General features: G+C 47.0%; 2 protein-coding genes and 1 long non-coding RNA gene across 4 annotated transcripts in view; 2 read left to right on the top strand and 1 right to left on the bottom strand.

Annotated features, from left to right (window-relative positions):
• Kcnip1 (potassium voltage-gated channel interacting protein 1) overlaps nt 1-14,536 on the top strand; it is a 364,140-nt gene that overhangs the window by 25,434 nt on the left and 324,170 nt on the right. The window lies entirely within an intron of this gene.
• On the top strand, nt 3,145-5,721 carry LOC121141283. Its single transcript, XR_005878151.1, has 2 exons — nt 3,145-3,679; nt 4,060-5,721. It is a non-coding gene; the product is annotated as an uncharacterized LOC121141283 (long non-coding RNA).
• Nucleotides 5,510-13,218, bottom strand: Kcnmb1 (potassium calcium-activated channel subfamily M regulatory beta subunit 1). Its single transcript, XM_005071952.4, has 4 exons — nt 13,169-13,218; nt 11,677-11,834; nt 10,246-10,417; nt 5,510-6,628 (listed from the first exon to the last, which is right to left on the bottom strand). Exons 2-4 carry the CDS (start codon nt 11,808-11,810, stop codon nt 6,359-6,361), a joined length of 576 nt encoding a protein of 191 aa, XP_005072009.1. The 5' UTR covers nt 11,811-11,834; nt 13,169-13,218; the 3' UTR covers nt 5,510-6,358.

Below are 14,536 nucleotides of genomic sequence, written 5' to 3'. Positions count from 1 at the left end.
TACTCAGCCCCAGATGGCCAAATGCTGTGACTTTGGAATCTTTTGCCTAATGATTCTTCTGCCACTGGCCAATGGACACTAGGACATGGAGTCAGGTTCCCTTTATATGCTCATTTCTAGGTCCTGTCACAGCACCTGGCAGAGAAATGGCTAATGGGCACATAAAGCTCCAAATGAGAAACTTGAGGAGTTCAAGCTAAATGGTAAAGAAAGTTCTTTTCTCCAGTACAAGCTTGCAATTTTGCTGAGGCAGCTACTCCATTCCCATGGGCTTCCTCCAGATAAGACATCACCTTGATAAATTATCTGTGGATATAGGCATCCTGCAGGTGGCATGAAAATGCAATTTAATTTCCAATTAAGCCTGATTTCTGGGCCAAGGGATTTGGATGCCTCACACTGGGAAGATTATTTTGTCCAAACCTATCATTATTATCAGTAATGATTCTGCCACGAAGTGGACTCTGGAAGCAAAAGTCCTTTGATTCTTGAGATGGCTTGACACGATAGCGGTGTGGGTCCTAAGGGCAAGACTGCTCTCCTTCAAGATCTAAGTTTATCTGGGGATTATCAAGAATGTTCAGGTGAAGACAGGCCATTGATATGTACAGACGTTTTTAAGATGAACAGGGAAAGGAAAACAAACATAGCAGTTCTTGGCCATAGTGTCCAGAAGGAAGACGGAATGCTGCTAGTGAGACAGGGTGGCAATAGAGTCCTAAGAGCTCCCAGCGGAAAAGAATCTGGGGGAGGCTGGCTTGCTGGAACATTTCTGGAGCGTCTTCAATGTACCAGGTACTCGGCTGAGTATTTGCACTCAATCATCCTAAGCACCCTATAAAACAAATGAGGTTTCCTTCATTTCCCAATTGAGGAAATTGAGCCTCGGGGAAGTTAAATTAACTGCTCAAGGTCACAGACAATTCTCTTTGAACTCCTGATTTTCTAAATTTTCTTTCCTACCAGCTCTACCACCAAAGACAAACACAAAAATGTAGTCGGGGCCCTTCAAGTAATGTCACAGTGAGCTGGCACTTAGCCCTGAAATTGAAGGATGAGAACAAGTCCTTGAAGAGATGCCCTGAGATAGTGAGAGTAAGTGCAACAGCCTGAGAGTAGGGCACACAAGAGCCGATTTTGGTGATCCAGCATGGCTGCAAGTCTTGGATGGGACCAGGAGCTTCATCGAGGACCCCAACTGTTCAACACTAGTGTTTTTCCTGTGACAGAGTATTCACTTTCAAAGCACTGGGAAAAAATGCAAGCGACTGGAGGACCATGGCCAGTATATTCACAGAAAATTTAGTTGGATGCCGAGAGATGTCTCATGGTCAAATTTTTATTAATGACAAAGATAAATATAAATTATGTATTCGACAACTGGGAAAGTTCTAGAGATGGTTTTTAAGTCGATGGTTTGTGCACACTGACTAAAGAAAGAAAGGGCCACTGAGAAAAGGGTGGGGTCACCGAGGAAGTCAAACTGCCTATCAAACTGTCACCCTACTATTCTGGTTTGTAATAGTGGCCAGTGATGCAAGGACTCAGGAGATTGGAGAATACCTGGGTTTCAAGTGGCCAAATAGGTTTTGGGCCAGAAATTGTGGCTTCTGGCATATAGTAGACAGCCCCAGTTATTCTTGGCAGCACCCACATTTCAAGTGTTCATATTTGGGAAATATCCTCAGTTACTGGCTCTTTAGATAAATAGCATAGAGAAGCTGTGAAAGCCTGGGCTCTGCAGGAGTGCCATGAAGGCAGCTAGCAGCCTTTGCACACTTGATAAAGGGGAAGAGACAGAAGGAGGTTCTCAGTGGTTAGAGCCATAGTAAAGCTATACTGTCTAGTTTTTTATCTCAACTCTTGTACTTGCTAACATCTAGGGCAAGTTAAAACCCGTCCTCATGCCTCAGTTATCACATCTATGAAACGGAGATGCCAATATTAACCTCAAATGATGCTGTTAGTGTTAAATGAGCCATATGTGGAAAGGCTTGGCCCGCATCCCGGCACACAGGTGTTCCACAAATGTTAGTTCTCATTACTATTAGGGATGACAGATTGTCACTTGGGGGAATGGTTAGCTAAATATATCCCAGAATGGAAGGGCTACAGCTTGGTCCAGTGAGATATTCATCAAAAGTGTTGATGTATACTGTCACTAAAGAGAAATGTGGAAATATGAGGGTTTTCTCCCTGGCGATGCTTCTGACAGAAGATGGGAAAGTTATTTCCCCTCTGAAACCAACCAGTTATGACACTGTTGGAGCTCCCTGCAGTGCAATGCAATTTTGATGCTACACAGAGTTAGCAAGAGACTCCATAGGTCACTGATGCATTCACACAGATTGCCCTTCACAGTGTACAGGAGAAGAAGACCTATGATGAGTGTGTTTAGTGAGCCTCTGATTTTATTCCATGTGTGTCATGTCAGGAGTGAGGGTTGTGTGAAGTGACAGGGATTATGGGGAACCAACATCCCTGTCATCCACCTTTCACTGCAGCTTGAGAGAAGGAACAAGCCTGGAGATATATCACACCCTTGAGTCACATTCAGTCTAGAGTTCAGTGCTTCTACATGGGTCCCCTCCCCATCTCCCAACTACCCTTTAGGAAAGCTGGCTGATGGCAATGTACTTTACATCAGTAGGGAGGGAAGGAGAGTTCGGTAACCCAGGAAGACCCTGAGCTTTGCACTGAACTGACATGCAAATAAATGATCCAGGAAGTGCTTGTAGGCAAGGAGATGATCCATCCACTGACCCTTCTGTAGAATCATGAACTGAAACACAGAGGCAATCCAGAGAGCTAAAACCTCCCCTCTATGCAGAAGTAGGAATCTGAAGAACTCAGCAGAGGATGGCTTTATATTTCCGTGTGCATGGTGGGGAGAGACATCATCTTTATCTCTAGCTGCACTAACCCAACCCCCTAAAGCTGTCTGTGCTCAGGACCTATTATGTTTTTGAAAAATACTGAGGATCTAAGGAATGTTGATGTGTATTTGTTATAGCTATTAGTAGTTGCCATTTTACAAATTAAAACTAGGAACTATAAAATATTTCATTTCAATTTATTTTAAAGTAATAGTAAATTATGAATGTTGCAAAAAACATTTTATGAAAAAGAATTTTATCTTACAAATGTTATCAAAAGAAATCCCATTGTTTTACATTTTAAAGATTTATTTTTATTTTTAATTTGTGTGCGTGGGGCATGTGCACATGGCTGCAGGAGCCCCTGGAATTCAGAAGTGTTAGATCCCCCTTGGAGCTGGAGTTACAGGCAGATGTGAGCTGCCTGATGTGGGTGCTGGGAACCAAACCCTGGTTTTCCACAAGGACAACACACACCCTTAACCACTGGGCCATCTGTTGTGCATTTTTTGAAGATATCTTCAATGGCTAGTTAACCAGGCCACTGGACTCTAATTAAAGTTCTATATTTGATCGGCTATGATAGGTATATCTCACTGTCTTGACCTGGAAATTCTGAACACATGTTTTTAGGAGAACAAATAAGAAAAAAATGTAATTACTGCCTCGGTGTCCTTACCAAAGGTTGTGGCCCCGTGCATCTCCAGTCTAAGCACAGCTGCCCTACACTCCAGGGAGGATCTCCAAGCCCTAACCTGCCCTTGCCGCTTCTCTGTCATCTGCTCATGAAGGGACCTCGGCTGGTAAGGAACTGGACAGCTTCACTTGCTCAAATGGCGTCTTCCCAAATATTTCATAGGATTCAAATTCCTCCAAATAGAATGGGAAATAAAAGGGCACTGGACAATCTAACCAACCACCTGTTGTACCAGTAATAACTTTTCACTTGGCTGACCGGGGGGGGTCACAGTAAGAGAAACTTGGGCTGAAACTTGTTGGTTTAGAGGGAAACAAGAATTGTTTCAGAAAACCACAAAAATTGAGATTTCTGTATTACATGATTTTAAATGTACACAATTTAGATTCCTTACAACCCTTAATAATGGTGATGGGTCTGGGGGCAGACACCTCCTTGAAGGCAATCATGTGTCAAACTCATCTCTCTGCCCTACCTGCCTTCCAGCTTTATAGAGAACAGAGGGAGCTTTTCCCTTGGGAACCTTCAAAACTGGAAGAGACCCACATGTTTTAGTGACAACTGTGACTGGAAAACTGAAGCCATCTGAGGCCTGGCACTACTAGGATGTTTCACAAGGATTCTTTCCACTTTAAACCAGAAGCTCAGGGATCCTACTGCTTCTGATGTCCACGAGGTGTCTGCACGTGTGAGTCATGGCTGGTGGTGAGAACAAATCAGGTACAGAAAGTATCTGATACTCATTATCAGTTACTTATTCAAGATGGGTGAGGGTCTCTGCTCTTCTAGGATGTCATTGTTGCCCAGATCATCTTACCTCCCCACATCTGACTCCATCACACTCAAATGCCCAATAATTTCACACTTTCCCTAGCCATGCAGTTCTACAAGCACAGACAGATGTGGCTTTTGATGGAAGCAGGCCAGTCACTGCTGACAGGAGAGCAACATTTTTCCCCAAGAAAATGAAGGCCATCATGACTAATGCATGGGGACATGGGAGTCTGGGCATCCCTACATACTAATTCTTCTGGAAGGATGTATCATTTTCTCCTGCTGGAAACATGCATAGAGTAACACTTTAAAGTCAGACTCCCTGTGGGGACTTTGCTTTCTCTTTTTAAATTGAATTTGAATTTGGGGAATAATCATAGATTCACATGTACTTGTAAGAAGAAATAATACAGAGCGATCCCTCCTACCGGTTCATGACTCTTCCTAGTGGTAGGACCTTGTAAACTATACCATAGTATCAGAATGTCAGCTTTCCTGAAGACTCCTGAGACTTTGCTGACCCGCAGAAGGAGACCTTCTGGGGAGTGATGAGTTACTTGGCCTTGAAAGGAAAGGCTACAGTTAAGAAACTGGAGGGCAACATCAGAAGTCAGGGCAACCTGGGCAGAATTATCAGGTCGGTTGCAAGAATATGATGGCACTGTTCACTTGCTCACCATGTATCCATGTTCTGCAAGCATCCAAAGGGGTGGCAGAGCAACAGGCTACCTCAGGTCTCTCTGCCTGTTCTTGGAAAGCTGGTGGTGCCATTGTGGGAGCCCCATAATAATCCTAATCACCTCCAAATGTTGTTAACATTACCTGTGTTAAATGTCCAACACCTGTGTTTAGAGGGGACATGTAGAAACTATCTGCAGTGAGAGCTGAAAATTCCCATCTTAGTAAGTGCCTTTCTTCTGTCCAAGGAGGCTAACACTGTGTCTTCTCAGCCTGTCTCTGTCGGGAGAAACAGCTCCTCCCAGCCCGCCTTCATCTTCCTGAGGGTGGCCTCTTTCAGCATTCTCCAAAATAACAGCTCTGCATTGCTCTTCCAATTAAAATCAACAAAACAGTAATGATCTTCCTATTATTGAAAAATGAAAATAACAAAAATGGGCAGGGGTAAGGAAGGAAGTTAAAATTAACCACCATGCCACATAAATAAATATTTTAATGTGTGTTTATTTCCTCGAAGACTTTTGTTATTGTGAGAATATGCTTGGACTCTGTATCATCAGGTTCTGCTCCATTGGATTCAATTAGCTGCAGATTGAAAGTATTTGGGGGAAAATTGCATCTATAGTGAACATTGATGGACCCTTCCTCATCGTTATTCCCTAAACGGTAGAGAATAAAAACCATCTACAGCATTGACATTGTGGTAGATGTTATGAGTCATGTGAGGATGTTGTGAGGCACATAGAAAGGTGTGCAGAGGTTTTTCACACACACACACACACACACACACACACACACACAGTATCACTTTATATAAGGGGTTTTTGGCATCTGTGGGCGTCACAGACCTAGTCCTGTGGATACTGAACGACAGCGTTAATTTTAAATTTCAGAATAATATGTGTGTGACTTAATGCCATTAACAAAAACCAATATAATGAATTTCCCTATAAATGAGAGCTATTGTTTTTGTGATAATTTAAAGAAGCCGAATTTGGCCAAGGACAATATCCTGGGTGCGATAGGCAGGCATTTGAGCTAAGAGAGGGAACGTAGGAACAGAGGTGACAATATCCATCATCTGGGGAGTGGACAGTGACATAGTAGTAATAGATGTAAACAATTGAGAACAGGTAGTGGGGCACTGAAACTGGCTGTCCCATTGTCCTCTAAAGGCACCCGGAAGCGATTAAGCTTTCTTGACTAGGAAATGACTTCCCGAAGATGTTGAACAAACAAAAGAGGAAACAAGAGGAAGAGAGTGATGAGCAGCCCTGCCTGCAACCCCTGCTGTCCATGGTGGCTCCCGAGCTGTGATGCAAAGTGGATTGGTCTACCTCTGAGCAGCCAAGATGGATAGGGACCTGTTGAGCTTCACCATGGCGATAATGAGGAGGCCACCAGTCAGAAGGAAGGTGGGCCAGAAGAAGGAAAAGAGGAGGACTTGGGGCCCATAGAGGCGCCGATACACAACGCTGGTCTCGTTGACTTGAGGTGCAGAGAAACAGTAGAAAGCCTGCTGCTCATGGAAATTGGCTCTGACCTTCTTCACATCAGCCAGGGCCATCTGGTAGTTGTCCAGGTTGCTAGGGATATAGGAGCACTGTGGAGGAGAAGCAAGGGCGTTTAGGCTTTCAAATGCTCACATCAAAGAGGCTCAGGGTGATGCTTGGGGTATGAGAAAACAAACAAACAATCACTGACTTGGGAGTCAGCCCCTAGAGAATATGGTTGGTGTCTGCATTTGGATGGTAGCCTCGGAGTCACTCAACATGATGCTGCACACCTAGACACAGGCTCGATTGGAGTTCTGGTTCTACTTGCTTTGAAATCTTAGGCAAATTGCTTGCCCTCTTTGACTTCATTACTGAGATGGGTTAACAGCATCACAGTGATGGGCTACAAAATCATGAGCAATACAAGTTCTGGGACAAAGGGTTTCTATATCTGAGCTCATGCAGGTAACACCAAGGAGTGAGGCTAGATGGTCAGTGTCAAGGCCTGGTGGAAGGGACTGAGCCAGCTACATCCAGAAGGACAGTCATCACTCCTGCAGACAAGAGACACCACACCATCCACCAACACATCCAGAGAAGCCAGAAAATCCGATTTTATTGCAAACTCCCAGGATTTCAAAATCCTGGCTAAAATCCAAATAGAAGACTCTTTGAAGTCTAATCCTGTGTGAACCAAAGAAAATGTGCTGGCAAGCAGGTCTGTGACAGAATCCAAAGGAAAGAGAGAAAGTGCAGAAAGGAGCTCCAGGCAAGCAGAGCACAGCACACAGTTAAGCTCTGGCACTGATAGTTGCTATTAGGAACCTTCTGGCCTGTTGGGATGATGAGACCCAGCTGCAAAGCTCTGTAGAGACAACCCTGAGTGAAGACCTGGCTTTTATCTTTCCATGCAAGCAAGGACTGAGTGTTGTCTGTATGAACCTCAAGAGATACTTTGCAAGGGTGGATCTCTCTATAGACCTGCAGGAGAATACCTCTGGGGTGCCCTTCAACATCAACTCCTACCCTGTGGGGTATGGGAGCAGGGGAAGTAGAGACATTCCAGGACCATGATCTAGTGAAGTCATGTCCAAGGTCAAATATGTAAATCTGAGTTTCAATGGGCAAGTGTTGAACTAGCATCTTCCCTGGGACTCGGGTACCTCCCAAGCTACCTGCTCTGTGGGTACCCAATTCAGCAGTGTGGAGATGCTTTAACATAGTACTAATGTCAGGGAAATGGGAGCTACAGGCACGTGCAAGCCCCCAATGAGCCAGGGAGAGCCGAAGCTCCTGGGGGATATAACCCTCAGTGGTGTTGGGCACTGCGGGGTGTTTGGTATCAAGACTGTCACTGGGTGACCTTGCCCATTGGGCACAGTTTCTTTGTAGAGCAAGATAGGCCCAGGTTCAACCACAGCTTCCAAGCTGTATGACCTTGGCAACTGGTACAACCTCTTAAACCTTGTAAAGTCATTTGTAGTGGTGCCTGCCCAGAACTTCCCTGGGGATTAAATAGGAAACTTATGTAAAGCACTTAGCAAGAGCCCAGATCTCAGAATTTCAGAAAGTGGAAGAATTATTAATAATAATATTGTTGCCTCACTTTTGAAATTAGAGTAACTGCTATATCTGTAGACTGCAGTTCCTCCATATTCTATACTCTTGATCTGTCTGTCAAGACCCTCACCAGGATTCCCTCTCCAGGCCAAGGCAAGGCCTAGGACATTGTACCCCTCTCTGCCTGGCCTGGTACAACCATCCTTGAGTTATCTGCATGAGCTGAAATCATGCAGCCCCTGCCTCTAATCTGAGGCTTCACTGTTGTTACATAGGCTGCAAAGAGCTCCTTCCCCTTAGACTGAGGTTCACGGGAGGAGACAGAGCAGGTGATGGAGGAGGCAGGAGAGGCTGACCTGTCCAGAGGCATGCTATTGACCCGTACCATCAGCCAGTCATGCATCCTGATGGTGGGCCAGAGAATGAAATGCGTGACTGTCCCAGTGTGGCAGGCTGCCCTTTGCTCTCTGTTTGTGGTTTGTGAGTGCTGTGGTTTAACAGCCCCCTCCTTCCCTCACTAGGGAAGAAGTAATACACGCTTTTCACAACAACCAAAGCAGGGTTTGAAGTATCTTCTGGCCCCTCTGGGCTGGCACCTTGTGGTTAAGAGGCAGGCAGCCTTAACCCAGTGTGCCAGGAGAATGGCACCATAGCCACAGTTTCCCTTCTTTGAAAATGTTTTCCTCACTCCTGGGATAAATTGGGGTTGCTGGATGCCAAAGGGGAAATGGGAACCATTGATGGGAACTAAGCCTCGTGTGGCTTGAGGTTCTTGTCCCACACAGTCATGCTCACAATGGCCATGAGTCTGACTTCTACGCACTGCCACCCCTGGCTTCTGTGCCCCCCAAGGCCCACCTCCCAAAACACCACACCGGGCACCTTGCCTTTCCCATCCCATCAGCCTCAATTCTAACTGTTAGTATCATTGCTTGTGACAGGTCCACACACATGTCGTAGGGACTGCTGTGGCCCAGCTTCCATCCAGTAGCTGACCCTACATGGCTGCTGGTTATGTCTTCCCAACATCACTTGAATGGTGATCCTGGGCCTCCAGTAGTTTATAGCAATAATATCCAACCTCAGAATCATCTGGAGAGCTCTACCAACTGATCTATACTCATGGATTCTGCCTCAGTTAAATCTCAATGGTTCTTATACAGAACCAGAGGTAAGATGCCCCAATTATATGCTAATATTAATTACATAGTTACAAAGGAGAGGCTCTCAGGAAACAGACCTTTGGACCCTTTGGCCACTTCTGACCACATGCCCCACTTTACCAGGTGGCATTTCTGGAGTCAATCTTCCAGTCACTGCCTTTGCCTAGCCTTCTCCCCTATGCTTATGCTAGGTCCCACCACTGCTATGCCCCCCTCCTCCCAAGTTTCTGTGGCTACAGGAATTGCCTATTTTGAAAAGCCTGACCCATCACTTCTCTGCTCCAGGTCTCATTGTCAGCTGGAAAATATCACCCGCTTCCTTGAGTCCCTTTTCTCTCTGCAGCTCTCTGTGGCATCACACCCCTCAACTACATAAACTCCCTCCTGTATAGGCTCTCTCCTCTTGAGACCCATGAGCCTGATATGGGAAGGTACGGTGGTTGTTGAATGAATAGGGGAAGTGAAGGAAAGGAAGGGAGCAAAGGGGACCAATTTGTCTGTGTAATAGGGAGGACTATGGTGGTGATTGGCAGGGGGTGTGCAGTTTGTTATGGAGGTTGCTATAGCCCTGACTCCCAGGTGCCCCATGGATTCACCCAGCTCCACTGTTGGGATCCATTGTTGGAAGAAGTAACTACCAATGACTTCTTCTGCTCTTTGAGGGCCCACCATTTGCCAACATGGGGCTTTGCACATTTGGACACAGCACTGGGCTTTAATATAGCACTTCTAGGCAGGGCATTAGCACCCATTTACAATGGTGCAAACTGAGACTCATGGGGCCTCAGTGGCCTTCCCCAGTTACACAGTTAATGAGGGGCAAATTCAAACTTCCCCCAGCTGTCTTATTTCAACACTGAAGGTCCAAGGCTGACTCCACCTCATGCCAGCCATAAGACCCCATTCAGGTGGGTTAATATATCTTGGCTTTAGAAACAAGGGCAGCTGAGAACACGCTCACAGGCCTGTCAGGGATAATATACCCAACCCCTATTCGTTACCTGCTGGTTTTGGTCCCGAGTGTCCTCTGTGTGATACAGCATGGCCCATCTGCCCATAGCTGAAACATTGACCCAAAGGCATGGGTACTGGGGCACCTTCTTGCCCTCCACCTCATCATGGTCCTTGATGTTGGTTTCAATCAGGTGACAGGTGGATTCCAGAGTCCACACACTGGAAAGACAACACACACACACACACACACACACACACACACCTCAGAACAAGGGTGACACACACCCACTTGGAATCCCTGTTCCCAGAGGGTCTTTGAAGTGGCCAGGACTGGCACCTTCATTCTGCCATGAGCACGTAACACTGACTAGGTCCACAGCCCCAGAGTCCTGGTCTTTGGGGTAAATCACAAGTTCAGACTGGTTGACTCTTGGATATTTTCTCCAACCTTGTTACCCGCTCTACTCCTGAGAACTTTTTAAAAGATCCCATGGCTGAGCCCCATTCTAGAGAATTTCTTGGATGCTTGGGCCCAGGCTGTGGTCTTTAAAATACTCATCACAGTCAAGCCATATCATCTTATCCATATCATCTCCACGTCGAGGGTATAGATGAAAACCTCAGATGGGTTACATGACCTTTTGTAACCCATCAGGCAAGGCCTGAGTAGCTCCAGAATCTCTGCCCTTTCCCCTAAAAAATTGAGGCACTATAAGAGGGGCCTGATACAGTGAGGGTAGCACTCGGCGGTAGCAGGGCCTCATTTGGGTGGCACTCTGGCTGGCAAGACTACAGCACTGTAAAGCATGCATGCAGAGCAGACCCAGGAGAGGTCGATAGGCTCACCAACTGCTAAGCAAACGGATTGTGACTTAGCTGCCGATACCCTGCGGAAGACCCACTGTCAGATAGGAGAGGGATGTCAGGAGCCAGAACATGCCTGGAGGCCTTCCTCAGCAAAGGGTGGGCTGAGAGAGTCCTGTAGGTCTGTTCCACAGAAAACAGCAATCAAGAACTCCACAGCATTTCTTTAAAAGCTGGAGGGATGGCATGCCAGGGAGGGAGGCACACTCTCCAAGATTCCTGCCTAGAGTCTGGGGAAACAGATGCCAGCTCAGTACAGATTCCCTACTTATCGGGAAACCCCAGGCAAGGAGAAGTGTGTACAGCACAGAGGGAACTCCCATCTCAGAGACATCGTGCAGACTGCTGCCAGTCTGCCATTCCAATTCTCCCCCAAGGAACACACCCTTAATGGAGGACTATTTCTTGTGGCAAGGGCATCCTGCACCTGTCATCACCAGGTCCCAGGCCAGCAAGGCTCTTACTAGTCAGCTTCTCCAGCACTGGAACCCCTAAGCTTAAGGATAATGGATGCCCAGTCTGCCCAACCTGCTGTGAGGGGTTAAGGGTAGGACAGACAGAAGGGTGGGGGTCCTAGGCCTGTGGGGAGATCCAGGCAGTGGGAAAGTTAATACCTTTTCAGGTAGAGGGGCAGCACAGTGGTACCCAGGATGTAGTAGGTAATGGCGGCACACACTACCATTGCCACCCCCAGGCAGAGGGCTCGAGTCTCTCCACGCTTCTGGGCCATCACCAGCTTCTTCCCCATGGCCACTGGGGACAGCAGTCATTCCTAGCACCATGGAGGCAAAGAGAAATGAGATCCACCCAGCTTATAAATAGTCCATAGAAGGGAGGGCAGGTGAGAGGACATGTGTTCAAATACCAACATCACTCTTACTCTGCATGGGGCTTTGCAAGTTCCACAGGGCTGTGACCTCATGGGGGCCCCACCCCTATAAGACCTTCTGGTAACAGCCTATGATTAGTTTCTCAATACTCAGAATCCATTATCACCAGTTATCTCTCTGAGAAGCTGGGCACACTTGTCGGAGATTCGTTTGTGGTACCAGCTTCTTCCAATGAGCCCTCCTAGGTGGCTGGGCATTCCCAAGACTGATGACAGTAGGAGCCGGTGATGGCTAGAGCGCGGGAGCTCAGAAGGACAGGAAAGGGGAGCATCTGTTCCAGAGAGGTTCAGCTTCTGTGACTGTCCCAATCCCACCAGCCTGCAATGTCCTGATGGAGTGAGTTCTAAAAGAAACATCAACTTCTGTGCTCAATCGTAAATTCTGCTTTAATGTAAGATTAGGTGGGAATCTGGGATTCAGTGGGCTTAATTTGGGTCTCCAGCAGGAAGACGAATTCGAACCCTTAATATCCCCTGTAGTCTAGACAGGGAGAAATGGGTTTCTGTGAGAAACAGAGATTTCAGTTAGGCTATGGGGAGACTATCCTGGTTGTGAGATGTTAAGTGTCTCAGGACCCATTGTCTGGAACTTTCTGTGTAGAAAAATCATTCTAGGTCTGTATAGGATGTAGAAAAGGTGGAAAATGGTTAAAGAAGAGTCTTGTGTGGCTTAACCATTGGAGTGACAGACTCTTCCTTAGAAGGACCGAGAATAGAGTGTCTAGGGATTTGAGGGAGTCTAGAAAAGAGAGGGTCTGAGGTCATCAGACATGAAATCAAGTCCTGGCTTTGATGCTTAGCAACCAAAGTAACTGTAAACACAAGAAAGATGGTACCTGCCTCAGAGTCCCAGTGCATACCTACCAACACTGTTGAGTGTCACAAACTTGCTACAATAGAAGCCTCCATAAACAGTAGCTATCACTAACTGGAGAATCAAAAAAGCAGGGGGCACTTTGCCAGGCCTTTCTATTGTTGTCCCTCTACTGATGACAAGTGACAAGACTGGTCCTGATCTCCAGGCTGGCCACTAAAGTGACTCCCAGACTCAAGTCAACATGCCAGGCCCTCTGGTGCCAGAAATCTGATGGGCAGCAGGGGAGGTGGGGATTTCCACCAACCTATCCCTACCCCTGCAGGCTGCCATCTCCCACCATCACTCCCCAGCCCCAGCTTCCCAGAAGCCCTTCCCAAGCTCTCTGGGATGGAGTACTCACAGTTCACTGGGTCTCTGCTGGCAGATGGTTTCTCTCCACCCGGCCCCCCCACCCCCACCCCAAGTCAGGCTTTAACAGGAAGTTTGGTCTCCCGGTTGGTCTCCAGGGAAGCAGTCTTCAGTCCTGTCTGGGTCGAGCCTCCATGCCCAAACATGGTCAGGTCTGAGCACACAGCTTGCCTCGGGACAAAAACTCCACAAGCAGGTACACAGCCCTGAAGCCCTCAGCTGCTGTTGGGGACTCTGCCCCTGCATTTCCCAGAGTCTCCTGGGAAACAGATGTCAAACAGCGAAACCCAGTACCCCCCCTCACCAAGACTATCCACATATATATACAGAAATGTTTTTTCTTCACTCCATCTCTCGGACTGCCAAAGAAGCCAGGAATAGGAAATGATCTTCCTCATGTAGTACAGGGGAGGGAGGTATAGGGGTTGGGCTTGTCACTAACCCTAGTATATCCAACCCAGAGCAGCCAAAACCTCTCTGCCTCTGTCACTGACATCCTGTGTGACTCCAAACAAGTCCTGGCACCTCTCTGGGCCTCTGTTTTCTCTCTTCTGTCATTAGCATTTTGAAAAATTCACTTTGTTCAGGATTGTGGTGAAGTTAGAGATAGTGGAGTCCAGAGACAGGAGGACACTCCACCTTTTAAGGACTACTAGCATTGAAGCTGGGAATGGTGGGCGCTCTCAAGCTACTTCCAGCCAGCCCTCCAGGTCCAGAGACAGTGCCTGTCAGGGATCTTCTACAGACTGACTTTGTCTTATAGGCAGGCAGTTGTTGCAACCAAAAAGACAACTGATCTCTGATATTGGGGGCAAACCTGCTTCTGACTCCAAGTCCTGGTGAATAAAGAGTAGAGTTGAGAATTGAGAGCTGGGCAGTAGTGGTACACATCTTTAATCTCAGCATCCAGGAGGCAGAGGCAGGTGGATCTCTGTGAGTTTGAGGCCAGAACTAATTCCATAATAGCCAAGACTACACAAAGAAACTTTGCCTTGAAAAATTTAGAGGAAAAAAAGGAGAGTTGAAAAGCAAGAAACACACACACACACACACACACACACACACACACACTGCAGCCCTGATAGGCATCTGCGTGGGACTGAGACCTGCTGACTTAATACCTAGTCCAGAGTTTCTCTACTTGATGGGCAGAGCCAAATTAGAAGCTTGCCCTCCCAGTGGCAAATACTAGCCATCCCTGCCCACCAAGGGTCTGCTCCAAAACCTCATATCATTCCTGTGATATGGTGCTAGCACCTGAAGCTCTAGAGGTCACCTCTGGTATCCTCAGTCCCAGGGTAGTATGTGCAGCTTAGACATCCTGCCCAGAGAGAGCTTCTACATCTCACAGAAGCTTGCC

The sequence above is a fragment of the Mesocricetus auratus genome, unplaced genomic scaffold (assembly GCF_017639785.1).
Source record: "Mesocricetus auratus isolate SY011 unplaced genomic scaffold, BCM_Maur_2.0 Super-Scaffold_100007, whole genome shotgun sequence".
Taxonomy (NCBI): Eukaryota; Metazoa; Chordata; class Mammalia; order Rodentia; family Cricetidae; genus Mesocricetus; species Mesocricetus auratus.
This window is presented reverse-complemented; position numbering and strand designations above follow the sequence as displayed.